This window comes from Balaenoptera ricei, chromosome 2, assembly GCF_028023285.1.
Source record: "Balaenoptera ricei isolate mBalRic1 chromosome 2, mBalRic1.hap2, whole genome shotgun sequence".
Classification (NCBI taxonomy): Eukaryota; Metazoa; Chordata; class Mammalia; order Artiodactyla; family Balaenopteridae; genus Balaenoptera; species Balaenoptera ricei.
Genome location: NC_082640.1, coordinates 67980871 through 67993232, shown reverse-complemented (window position 1 = coordinate 67993232; position 12362 = coordinate 67980871). Strand labels below are relative to the sequence as shown.

At 48.8% G+C, this 12362-nt stretch overlaps 1 protein-coding gene across 2 annotated transcripts in view; it reads left to right on the top strand.

Moving 5' to 3' along the window:
* Positions 1-12362, top strand: part of CORO2B (coronin 2B) — a 142719-nt gene that overhangs the window by 107226 nt on the left and 23131 nt on the right. For both annotated transcript variants that reach the window (XM_059912908.1, XM_059912907.1), the window contains exon 3: positions 8203-8319. In XM_059912908.1, coding sequence (XP_059768891.1) covers positions 8203-8319 — 117 coding nt within the window. The remainder of the gene's footprint in view (positions 1-8202; positions 8320-12362) is intronic.

Here is a 12362-nt window from a genome sequence, read left to right as displayed (position 1 = left end):
TGGGGTGACCGGAAACTCAAGTTTCCTCGAGTCACCCCTTCCCTGGGCAGTAATAATTAGATAATGCATGTGTAAGCGCTTTGTGAAGTGTCAAGGGCTGTGAGCTGGAGGGTGAGACCTCCTTCACACGCCGGAGGCTTGGACACAGGGGGCCTGACTTTGCCCAGAGCTTTGGCGAGAAGGATTACAGTGCCCATTTTATAATACCGCTCTCATTTAATGTCAACTTCCATCCAGAGGAGAGAAGACAGCAGGCAGCCTACCTGGATGGTCTGGGATGCATGCGTGGGGCGGCACGTGGAGGAGGGAGTGTGATGACGGAGGCAGACGGGTGGGGATCCCCAAACATCTGTCACGCGGAAGCTTGGGGTTCGGCCGTTAGCTCACCCATCTCCTGTGTCAGGGTTAACCATTGCCCTGGGGCTTCCTTTAAATTGTACAGCACCTGACGTGACCGTTTATCTTCCTGTTCGCTTTATCTGGGCCTGCATTAAACACACAATACTGTTTTTTGATTTCTCACCCCACCCCCTGCACCTACATCAAGTAACACTGACAGTATCCGCCCCTGTCCTAGAATGAATGAGTGCAGGTGCTTCCCTGAGGCCCCCGCAGAATATGGAGCCTTTAGGGTAGTGGTTCCCAAACTTCACTGCCCAATGGAATCACTTGGAAATCTTTAAAAAAACATACTGATGCCCGGCTGCCCACTCCCAGACACTGTGATTAAATTGATATGGGGTACCCATCCGGGCACTGGGGTTTTTAAAACTTCCCAGGTGATCCTAAAACAAAAGCAAAGTTTGAGAACCACTAGGGGGAGGGGGGAGACGGAGTGGGGGAAGTGAGGGTCTTCAGGAGCAAGTACAAGAGTCTTCACAACTGAGTTGCCTGCCAGCCCCTTCTGAGGACCTTATGAGAAATTCTGAGGCCCTACTTCTGATGTATGACTTTTCCCCCTAATTTATCAAGTCTCTCACCTACATTCTGAAATAGGAGGGCAGCATAGCCAGACAAGAGCCAGTGCAAACTGCAACTCCTCCCGGCCCAGCTGCATCACCTTTAGCAAATCACGGCCCAGAGCTTTGTTTTCTCATCCATAAAATGGATTGTTACAGGAGGGTTGTAAGGATTTACTAAAGCTTTTTTAAAATTTCTATTTTATATTGGAGCGTAGTTGATTAACACTGTTGTGTTAGTTTCAGGTGACAGCAAAGTGATTCAGTTATACATATCCACGTATCTATTCTTTTTCAAATTCTTTTCCCATTTAGGTTATTACAGAATATTGAGCAGAGTTCCCTGTGCTATACAGTAGGTCCTTGTTGGATTTAATAAAACTTTGTTTCAGACTTAAATACAATGATGTATACAAATTGCTGAGCACAGGGCACTTTTGAAGCACTTGTCAAACGGTCCTTTATCACCCTCGTCTTTTTTGTTATCATTAGTATTTCCATCCCGTGACTTGATGTGCATCCCTAACTTCTGTCCTGGTATGCCAGAAGCAAGGCCCTCCAGTTGCAGGTGTGCCTGGCTTCATACAGTAAAAAGGGCAGCCACGAAGAAGCAGAGAGGGCATTAGCCCAGGGTCTAGGAATCTGGGAAGCCCAGAGAGGCCAAGGGCCATGTTCATGGTCATTCAGCTGGTGAGGTGAATTGGGACTGGGCCTAGAAACCCTACCTCTTGCTCAGTCTGTTCTTTCTGCCTCACTAAGCTGATTCCCCAGGTAAGAAAACATTTTGCTTCTGTTTACAGAATTCATCTTTGCAGCCATGGGAAGTTCTAGGAAGCTGAAGCTGCAGTGCAGGTTGTTTTGAAAATATCTCGTCCTCAGTCAGTTCACTGGGTTCAGATAAAGCCTGGACTGAGGCCCAGGGCACACGCCGTTCCCCTGGCAGCCTGCTGGGTGAGCCATGCCTACCAACCCGCCAAGGCAGGGCCTGGCCTGCCCTGCCCACACGCACACCACAAACATGCACTCTGAAACCTATTTTCAATTAGTTATATAATTTTATTCAGTTGCAAGGATCTTATTTTCCCCTAAACTATCTGCATCGTAATAAGTGAGTAAAGAAGCCTATACAAGCAGATACATCTGTGTTCCACAGAAGCTTCTGGAACATAAATCTGGTCGACCCCAGTCTGCATCTCATTTCTTTAAGACCTGTTTGACCAAAACCGGAGAGGAATAGTTTTCAATCAAAACTGTGGTGATCACCTCCCACGTGGGGTACCAAAAACAAAAACAAAACAAAAAACTATGGTGAGTGTGTATGTGTGTGTTTTAAATAACATCTATATCTTTAATAGAGATTGTAAATGTTCATTGGGGAAGAATTAGAAACCACTTACATCCAACTAGCCAGAGATTGCCACTCTTAACTTTTTTTTAATTAATTTTTTTTTTTTTTTTTTTGGTTGCACCAGGTCTTAGTTGTGGCAGGCAGGCTCCCCAGTTGTGGCATGCAAACTCCCAGTTGCAACATGCATGCAGGACCCAGTTCCCCCACCAGGAATCAAATCTGGGCCCCCTGCATTGGGAGCACGGAGTCTCAACCACTGCGCCACCAGGGAAGTCCTGCCACTATTAACTTTTGATATATTTTTCTTTTAATAGCTAAGGATCATTTTGCATATATAACTTGATTCTGACTATTTCACTTACCATTAGAGCTTGAGCAATTCCCATGTCATTAAATATTTTTTGAAAATATGATTTAAATTACCTCATAATATTCCATTATGTTGGTGTCCTATAATTCGTTTTGGCAATGTCCCATTGTTGAGCATTTATTATTGATCCCTATTATAAATAACACGGCACTGAGTGTCTTAGTATACTTCCCTGTTGATTTCTCCGAGATAAATTCCCAAAGTGGAGTTATTGGTCAAAGGCAATGAACCTTTTAAAAGTCTTTGAGACCCTGTCAAATGGATCTGTGGGAAAGTTGCCATGCTTTGCACTCCCCTGCACCCTGTTGAGAGGCCATGTCCCAGCACCCCTCAACTCTGTCTTTGGCAGCTCAGCTGTGTTTGACATGCACCCTGATCCCCAGCACTGGGCTCCTCCTTGAGAAGACTCGGGGTACATAACAGCTGCCATCCAACATTTGACATTGAAAGTCTGTCCCAGCGAAGGGGGATTGGATTTGTCCTGTGAGGCCTCCAGGATAAGGCCCATCCTAACAGCATGAAGATCTCCCTAATGATTATAGATGCTGTGTAACGGGCAACCCGACCCCACCCCATGCAGCAAGGTCTCTGCCCCAGCTCTGTTGAGACTCAAGGTCTCTTTGAGGTTCAAGCACCAGATGGCAGGTTAGACCCCAGGACCCCTGAGAAGCCTCCCACTGGGACAATTTTGTGAGCTCACCATCTCAACAGTGATTCTAAAGTTATAAAACAGTGCAAAAGGGCTTCCCTGGTGGTGCAGTGGTTGAGAATCTGCCTGCCAATGCAGGGGACATGGGTTCGAGCCCTGGTCTGAGAAGATCCCACATGCCGCGGAGCAACTGGGCCCGTGAGCCACAACTACTGAGCCTGCGTGTCTGGAGCCTGTGCTCCGCAACAAGAGAGGCCGCGATAGTGAGAGGCCCACGCGCCGCGATGAAGAGTGGCCCCCGCTCGCCGCAACTAGAGAAAGCCCTCGCACAGAAACGAAGACCCAACACAGCCAAAAATAAATAAATAAATAAATAAATTTATAAAAAAAAAACAGTGCAAAACCTTGACTTCGCGCCTGAGAAGCTCTTTACGCATCTTTTCTCAGATGTAAGGTGGGGTTGTTATGAGGATTAAATTTGATGATATCTGTAAATCAATATCAATTTGATTGTATTAATATATTAATAATAGCTATTAGTGTTGGCGTGAGCCCAAGTATGAGAAGGCAGTATTGGGTAGCAGTTAAGAACCAGATTCAGGTTTGGTCTCTAGTCATACGCCTATCCAGAAAGTAGAACAGAAAACAGAGGCATTTGGAGGGTCTGGGGAGAGGATTGTTCACATTTATTTAAATTCAGAAAAAAAAAATTTCAGAACAAGCTTCCTTTAGAACACCTATACATGCACTTTATTGGTTTGTTCTTTTTTATGTCTATCAGAGTAATAATTGTGCAGAGTTCATGAAGTCTAATAGTACTGCAAGACCTATAGCACTACAAGGGAGGTGCTGGGGTTGGCTTATACCAGCTCATGAGAGCTTACTGTTAACTTTTTAGGAGTTTTGCAAGCCAGTTTTTAAACATGACCATTATTAAAAATTAAATTATGCAACTTTCAATTAAATGAATGATGTTAAAAACAGAGGTACTGATGTTAAAAACAGAGGTACTAATGTTAAAAACTTATTCCTTACTATTTTACTACTATCTGGTGTGCTACTGTGAGTCTCTTTTAACTCTACTTTTGGTGATATCACCTTGGTAGCTTGAAGTCAGGCATAGTGGGCATTTGCCACTGAAATTGGCAAATGTTCCAAACCATGGTCCTTTTTTTCCTGGAAGACCAGCTGTTAAACATTTACCAGCACACCAGGGCCTGTACCCTCGATCCCTATCCTACTTTGCTACACCCCTCGTTTCCCACTCCCTAAAGGTAGCTGCTTCCAATGTTTTGAGCTGTTTCTTTTTGTACTTCTCCTCGTATTTCTTAATTACATGCTTTCACGGCTATGTCTGGTTTTTCAAATCTTAGACATTGTCTATTGACTTCCTATTATGGAAGATGGGGATCTGGCTCTCTACCAGCTCTGTCTCCCCTCTTTTTTTTTTTTTTTTTTTAAACTTTGGGTTTATTTATTTATTTATTTATTTATTTATTTATGGCTGTGTTGGGTCTTCGTTTCTGTGTGAGGGCTTTCTCTAGTTGCGGCAAGTGGGGGCCACTCCTCATTGCGGTGTGCGGGCCTCTCATCATCGCGGCCTCTCTTGTTGCGGAGCACAGGCTCCAGACGCGCAGGCTCAGTAGTTGTGGCTCACGGGCCTCGTTGCTCCGCGGCATGTGGGATCCTCCCAGACCAGGGCTCGAACCCGTGTCCCCTGCATTGGCAGGCAGACTCTCAACCACTGCGCCACCAGGGAAGCCCCTCTGTCTCCCCTCTTAACTGTACACACACACATTTTTCCTACCTCTGCCTTCCCAGTATATTATAGTACAACTCGTGTTTAAATAAATATTCAGGATTTACATTATTACCATGATGTAAGCATTGTACACAAGTCATTATCACTATGATTGTATTAGCTTTCTGATACAGCTCTTTTCCTGGAGTTAATAATTGCATTTTAAAAGTTGCACGATTTCTCTATAAAACTATGGCTTTCATACTTTTCTTCTTAGCAATGAAACTTGTCTTTCAAACAAAATTTTGGGAACTTCTTGGCAGTCCAGTTGTTAGGACTCAGCGCTTTCACTGCCATGGGCCCAGGTTCAATCCCTGGTCAAGAAACTAAGATCCCGCAAATCTGCACGGCACGGCGAAAAGAAAAATTTTGTTTATGTGAACTCTACTATATAAAATGGGAAAATCAAAGCTGCCAGGTTGAAAGGAGGTCCCTCCCCTTGAGGGCGCTGCATATAGCAGAGCAGGTTGTGCACGCACAACTCTGGGGGTCACCATGCACATGAGCAGCAGTATGATTCAGTCATGAAAATCATCATTACCCACCCCTTTGGGGAAGGCATTCACAGAGGTCCACCTGGAAGGATACATTACGTCGGGATCGTCCGCTACTAATTCCCTTCCTGATGCAGGGCCCTGACCTCTCCCCATTCTGAATACATTCCAGTGATGTGGCTTCACCTGTCCCTCCAGGACATCACCTGCAGGCTGCTGACCAGAAGCTGCTGACAGCTGATGGCCACCTATTGACTGATTCAGATCTGCCTGGTTGCCAACAGCTTAATGCAGGCAGCTTGACTCAGGGACCACTCAGGGCAGCCTTTGGGACCAGATATAAGGAGAGGAGGCTCTGTCAGAGAGCTAGTGAGCTGTGGAAGCAGACAGTGCAGGGCCTGTCTGCCTGTGGACGTCAGAGCTGGAGGGAGGGGAGCTGGCTAGCAATAAGCAGTGGGATTCAGCTCAGCTTTGAGGGTCATACCTGTGTGGGAATCCTAGCTTTGCTTTCAGCTGGGTAACCTTGGGCAAGTGGCTTAACCTTTCTGGGCCTTAATTTCCTCATGCCTAATTCCCAGGGTTTTGTGAGAGTTAAAGAAGCTACTGTGTAACCCTAATAAATCCCAGGGCCACATGTGGCTCGGTCTCTGCTCAGAGTCTCAATTAAAGAAACATAGTCCAACAGCCTAAAAGTCATTGAAAAAGATATTCCAATTCGAATTGCATCCCTCATGGAATGTCAGAGGGGATCCCATTCTTAACTGAGAGCAATACAGCCCCAATCCTTTTCCTCCATTCTCTGATTTCCGCCAGTGTACAGTGTCAGTGAAGTTCTTCTGAGTACAATCTCCAAGGCCTTTTCCCTCTCTCTTTCTCTGCCTCATTCCTCACCCTCCATACCACTGCCATTTTCTCTAGGTTTTTTTCTTTCTCTACGCACCTTGCCATTGCGGTGTCACAAAAAATCAAATGATCTGGAGATGAGCTGATAGACATGCAGGCAAGAAGTGGCTGGGGAAGAGGTTACGGCAGAATGCACACTCTGAAAGAACTCTTGCCCATCACACTGGTGAAGTAGTGATATAAGGCACGTGTAGCAGGGGCTTGGGAAAAACTGGTTGTCTTCCTCCTTATTCAGTTGAGGAACCTAAAGGACGGTGAGGTTTGACCTGCCTAAGGTGCCTCTGGCCACCTAACCACTGTTAGCAGATGGGCAGTGACTGGAAAAACCCTCCCTATTTCCTCCACACCCCAAAAAGCTAATATTAAAAAGACCTGGGAATGGAGACACAGCCTCTGCCTGCAATTTCCCCTCCCTTCCCTGCTGCCTTTATAGACAACTAAGCATGGAACTACCCCTCACCCCCACACCCTTTGTTCCATCTTTTGTGGACTTCATCCCCCCTGCAGGATGTCTTTCAAGTCATGTACTGAGCACCCACTGTGTGCCAGGCTTGTAAGGAGCTGGAGATTCAGAGACAAGGAAGCCTGTCCTCAGTTGCTCATAGACAGATAGCAACAGACTGCAATTCTGTGTGATGGTGCCTATAATACAGGGAAGCACAGAATGCCCTGAGCTCGCAGAGGAGTTCTTAATCCACTGAGGGATCAGGGGAGACTTCCTGGAGGAAGTGCCGTCTAACCTGTATGATAATAACTAGTATCGTATATTGAGCATTCACTATGATGACAACCTCCACACTAAGTACTTTGCTAAGCACATTAGCTCATTTAATCTTTACAATACTAATGAGGAACCTCTCTCATGACAGCTGCACTCTCAAGCTTTCCAGCTGATTTTATATCCATGTGTCTGAAAATAAAGTTGCTGAAGCCTTAAAAAAAAAAGAAAGAAAGAAAGAAAAAGAAATGAGGAAACCGAGGCTTATTGACTTTCCAAAGGCCACCGAGCTAAAAAGTGGCAGAGCTGTGATTCAAACACAGGCCTGTGTGGCTCCAAAAGACTATGCTTTCAGCCACAGGGCACTATGTACAGGTGTTTTAAGATGCACACTGAACAAGCATGCCGCATCTGGGAATGGCACCGCTTATATCCCAGGCAGGGTAACATATGAGAGTGTATGGGTGGACCCCGAGATTCAGGCCTCTCCGCTCATTCCCAGAGCAGCAGGAAAGAGCCTCCTCTTGATCCAAACCTGGCTGTGTCACCCCCCTGAGAGGCAGCGGGGAGTACAGTCACATGGCCCAGTAACTGCCAGGGCTGCTGCCCACCAGGCTTTGGTCGTTCAGGTGGATAGTTACCCCTTAACTTTAAACATTTTTACTTGAGGAAGGGGCAACTTTCTCTAAGTTGCACACAGGTGTCGTGTGGGCACGCACAGCCCCACCCACCACCCTGCTGTGGGACCCTCCCCACCACCATTCGGTGTTGGGAGATTGCAGCCACAGAGCAATAGGGCTCAGCCGGATGCAGGGACCCAAAGACATTCGGGGGCCCTCAAGGACCTTATGGTCCAGTATAGAAGCCCAGGATAAAGGCTCTTCTTTCAAGTTACCCCAGGGCCATCAAACTAATGCCCTTTTCTCCCTCTCTCTCTCTCTCTCTCTCTCTCCTCTGAAGACGGGCAGGATTGAACCCAACTACCCCAAGGTCTGTGGTCACCAGGGCAACGTGCTGGACATCAAGTGGAACCCCTTCATTGACAACATCATTGCCTCGTGCTCGGAGGACACGTCGGTGAGCAGGAGGGGTGCTCCCTGGGGAGGGTGGGTGCACGGGGGCACCTCCCTGCTTCTTCCTGGAGGCCTTCCTCCCTAAATTCCCTCCTTCTCCCTTCTTTGCCCTTCTTCTGTTCTCTTGGTCATCCCTCCAGCTAGCCCCAGGATGGGGAGTTAGGAAGAGGACAGAGGGAGCGAATCCATGGACTATTTGTTCCTTTAGCATGATTTCATTTGGAGGTGTTGACTTTGTAGGTGAGAATCAGAAAAAAAAGATTAAGGGTGTGATTTGGCACTCATCTGTAGTCTCAAAAGGAGAAGGATAGAAAGAGGAATATGGACAAGGAGGAAGGGGGAAAAGGGAAGAAAGGGATGAGCCATGAGGAAAAGAGGCCCTGTTCTTGCAGGCTGGGCAAGTGTACCATCTAGTTATGTCCTCTGTGAGCCACGGTTTTAGGGAAGGACACTGGGCTGAGAATTGTCATGACTTATCCAAGGACCCAAAATGGTGGCCCAGGATTTGAACACCATGTGTTCCACCACTTAATGGGGAGAGAGAAGAAATAGGAGAAGGGAAATGAAGAGGAGGGAACAGAGAGGAGATGGAGGGAAAGGGAAGAGGGAACCGGTGGGAAGGATGAGATAGAGGGAAGAAAGGCGGCAGAGAGTTTGGAGAGGGGAGTTGAAGAATTCAGGGAGAGTAAAATGTGAAGCCGCTGTCTGGCCACCCTTTCCCCAGGCTCTGCTGACTTTCATACGTGGAGGTCGAGTCAGGTGTTGGCAGCAGGCTCCGTGTTTCTGGAGAGGGGCCCCATGCCTTTCCTCAGTTGCCCTTAAGCAATGTCAACACCTCAGCCTGGAAGCAAGAGGGGATTTCAGAGCCTCAGCTGAGCTGGTGAGGAGGGGCTGCTCCAGCCCCTGGTGTTCCTGGGTGAAGGAAGATCAGACCACAAGCATCTCTGTAGTGCCCACTGGCATAGCCTGGGTGCAGGTCATAGACTCCCAGGATATTGGAGCTAGAAGGAACTTTGGAGCTCATGTCTCCTGTCTTTCCAGACCAGCCTGAGAGCTCCTGAGAGTAGAGGCCATGGCCTTTTTGGTTCTGAATCCCAAGCATCCAGCACAGAGCCTAGTACATGGTAAATACATAGTAGGTATTCGATGGAATGGATACCTGGATGGATGGATGGATGGATGGACGGACGGATGGACAGATGGCTAGATGAGTGACTAGATGAATGGATTTTTGGATGGATGACTACATTGATGGATAGAAGACTGAATGGATGGATAATGGATAGATAGTTGAATGGAAGGGGGAAGGATGATTGGATGAATGGATGACTGGATGAAGGTGAATGGATAGATGGATAGAATGGAAAGATAAATGAATGCATGAGAGAATGAATATAGCCCAACTAATGAATGAGATTCACAGTAAATAGTCTCCATTGGTTAATAAATTAGGGGGTATGGAGGAGGTCAGCTGGCACAGTACCTAATAAAAGGGAGCGGTGGGGAGGGGCTAAGAGAATGGGCTTGACCAACTCCTGAAGGTCAAAGCCCTGAGTCAACCCAAGAGGATTCCTGAGAGCAGCAGCATCAAGGGCAGGGCCCATGTGAGCAGGGAGGGCAAGAACTTGTGATGGGCATGATCCATCAGGTTTGGCTACTTTCTTCAACGAGACGGAGACAGTGACCAGGGGTCAGAGAACCGACAGGCCAGAGGATGAGCACAAGGTGATGGAGCCCAGGACAGGTGAGGAAACCCAGAGGGCAACGAGGACACTGGTTGCTTCCTGGGCTGAGAAGGAGGCAGCTGGAGTTGGTGGGGGCTGGAGAGCTCAGTGGTCAGTATAGGTTAGGACTGGGCTCAGTGGGAGAGAGGGCACCTGGAGGTGCTGTCCATTGTTCTCTTCTGGGTGCAGGGAGTCCAAGGAGTGTCAGCGACCACAGCCAGCTCCGTCCCTGCCTGTGCTGAAGTGTTGAGCCACTGTCACTAGTCATTGAAGAGCAAACACCCCTGAAACTCAGGGCTGCCTTACACTAACCTTTCCAGCCACTCTGGGCTGGACACTCTATACGCCATTAGCCCTCATTGCCACCCTGTGCGACAGGCATTGCCACCCCAAGCCGAGGGCTGGGGTCAGGTCACAGAACTAGAGAGTAGAGGAGGACTGCTGGCCCCAGAGCCCACGCTCTTCCTGATCTATGAAGTCTTGTGATGACACGAATCCACAGAGTCCGTGTTGGAAGCCTCAGGCCCCTCGCGGTGTCTCGTATTGAACCGGGGAGCCAGCTGGGAAGGAGAAGGGCAGTGTCCATCTGGGTGTGGGGAGACAGGTTAGGCTGAGCTCTCAGAGTTGCTGGCTGTCCTGGCTCCACCTCAGGTCTGAACTTCCTGAATCAGGGCGAGGGTGGGAGGGGTCACTGGCCCTGATGGCCCTGCCGGGTTCTAGCTCAGCACCTTATTTCACCTGAGTCAGGCGCCACGTGCTCCAGGACCCCAGCTAATAAACCAGACGCCCATGCTCTGTGCTCAAGAAAAGCATAGGGCCCAGCCCTGACCGCACAAGCCAAGCGGCTCTCTTCAGCTTCACACACACTGGACCACAGTGTGCCTGCCTAGGATGCTGGGCTTCAATGACAGCTTGACTGTGGACTCTGCTGGACCTGGGATTGAATCTCAGCTTCACCATTTACTAGCTGGGTGACCAAGGGCATGTTATGTACCCTCTCTGAGCCTCAGTGTTGCTCCTGTTTTTAATAGCAATAATACTGGTACGTCCCTTAAGCAGTTGCTATGAGGATGCGAGGAGGTCTGTGCCTAGCACTATGCCTGCTGGTCTCGGGATGCAGAGTGAAGTCGTTGCATCCACGGAAGGTCAAACAGGGCTATGTGCACGGGGAGGACAGAGGAATTACTTTTGGCCGAGGTACAGGCAGGGTAGAGGGGTTAGAGGGCTGAATAGACCCTGGAGAAGCAGGAATTTGACAGCAGAGAAAATGTTCTAGAAGGCCCAGGAAAAGGACATAGGCAAAGGCCTGGAGGGAGTATGTGTTAGTCCACTTGGGCTGCTATAACAAAGTACCACAGACTGAGTGGCTTTTAAACAACAGAAATGTATTGCTCGTGGTTCTGGAGGCTGGAAGTCTGAGATCAGTGTACACCATGGTCAGGTAAGGGCTCTCTTCTCATTGTGTCCTCATATAGTGGAAGGGGTGGAGCTCTGTGGGGTCTCTTTTATAAGGTCACTAATCCCATTCATGAGGGCCCCACCCTCATGACCTATCGCCCACCCCCAAAGGCCCCACCTCCTAATACCATCAGCTTTGGGGGTTTGGATTTCAACATACGAATTTGGGGGCAAGACAAACATTCAGACCATAGCAGAGTTCATATGGTGTGCTTGGAAGACAGGGTCATCTAGTGTGGCTGGGGTCCTGGGGTGGTGACCAGGGAGGGGAGTGGGCAGGAGGGGCGGCTGCAAAGGGAGGTTGGGAGCAGAGAGAGAAGGCTTGGGACACCAGGGTGAGCAGCTGAACTTTGAAGTGAGACTTGTGCTTCTCAAGCCATCCGAACATGAGCCAGGACACCACGTATGCAGCGTGGAAACACTGCACGCTCTGAGGGTCAGGGAAGGGGCTGGGGGGTGGTCACAGGGGCTTTGTGGAGGAAGTGGAGCCCAGGCAAGCTGGGCAAATGCTGGAATATGGCTCAGCAGAGAGAAGGGGAGCGCCCAAGAGAAGGGTATGGCTTGGGTACATGTCAGGGTGTAAAGAGAAAGGACACCGGGCTTAGGGGCACAGGGAGAGAGAGGCTGGCCCGGAGCCACTGATCCAGAGAGAAGGGGATAACGTCACAGATCAGCGAGGAGCTAAGCTCTTGCTCTGGCTGCCAGTCCAGCTGCCCAGAAGCAGCCGCTCACAGCCCTCGCTTTGCCCCTCAGGTCTCCGTCCCTCCCCAGCCTCAGGGCCAAGGATCTTGGCATTGGAGTCAGCACCCCCTGACACCCCGAGGCTGGAACCATGCCCCTCCTGGAGAAGGGCACACTGAGGGCC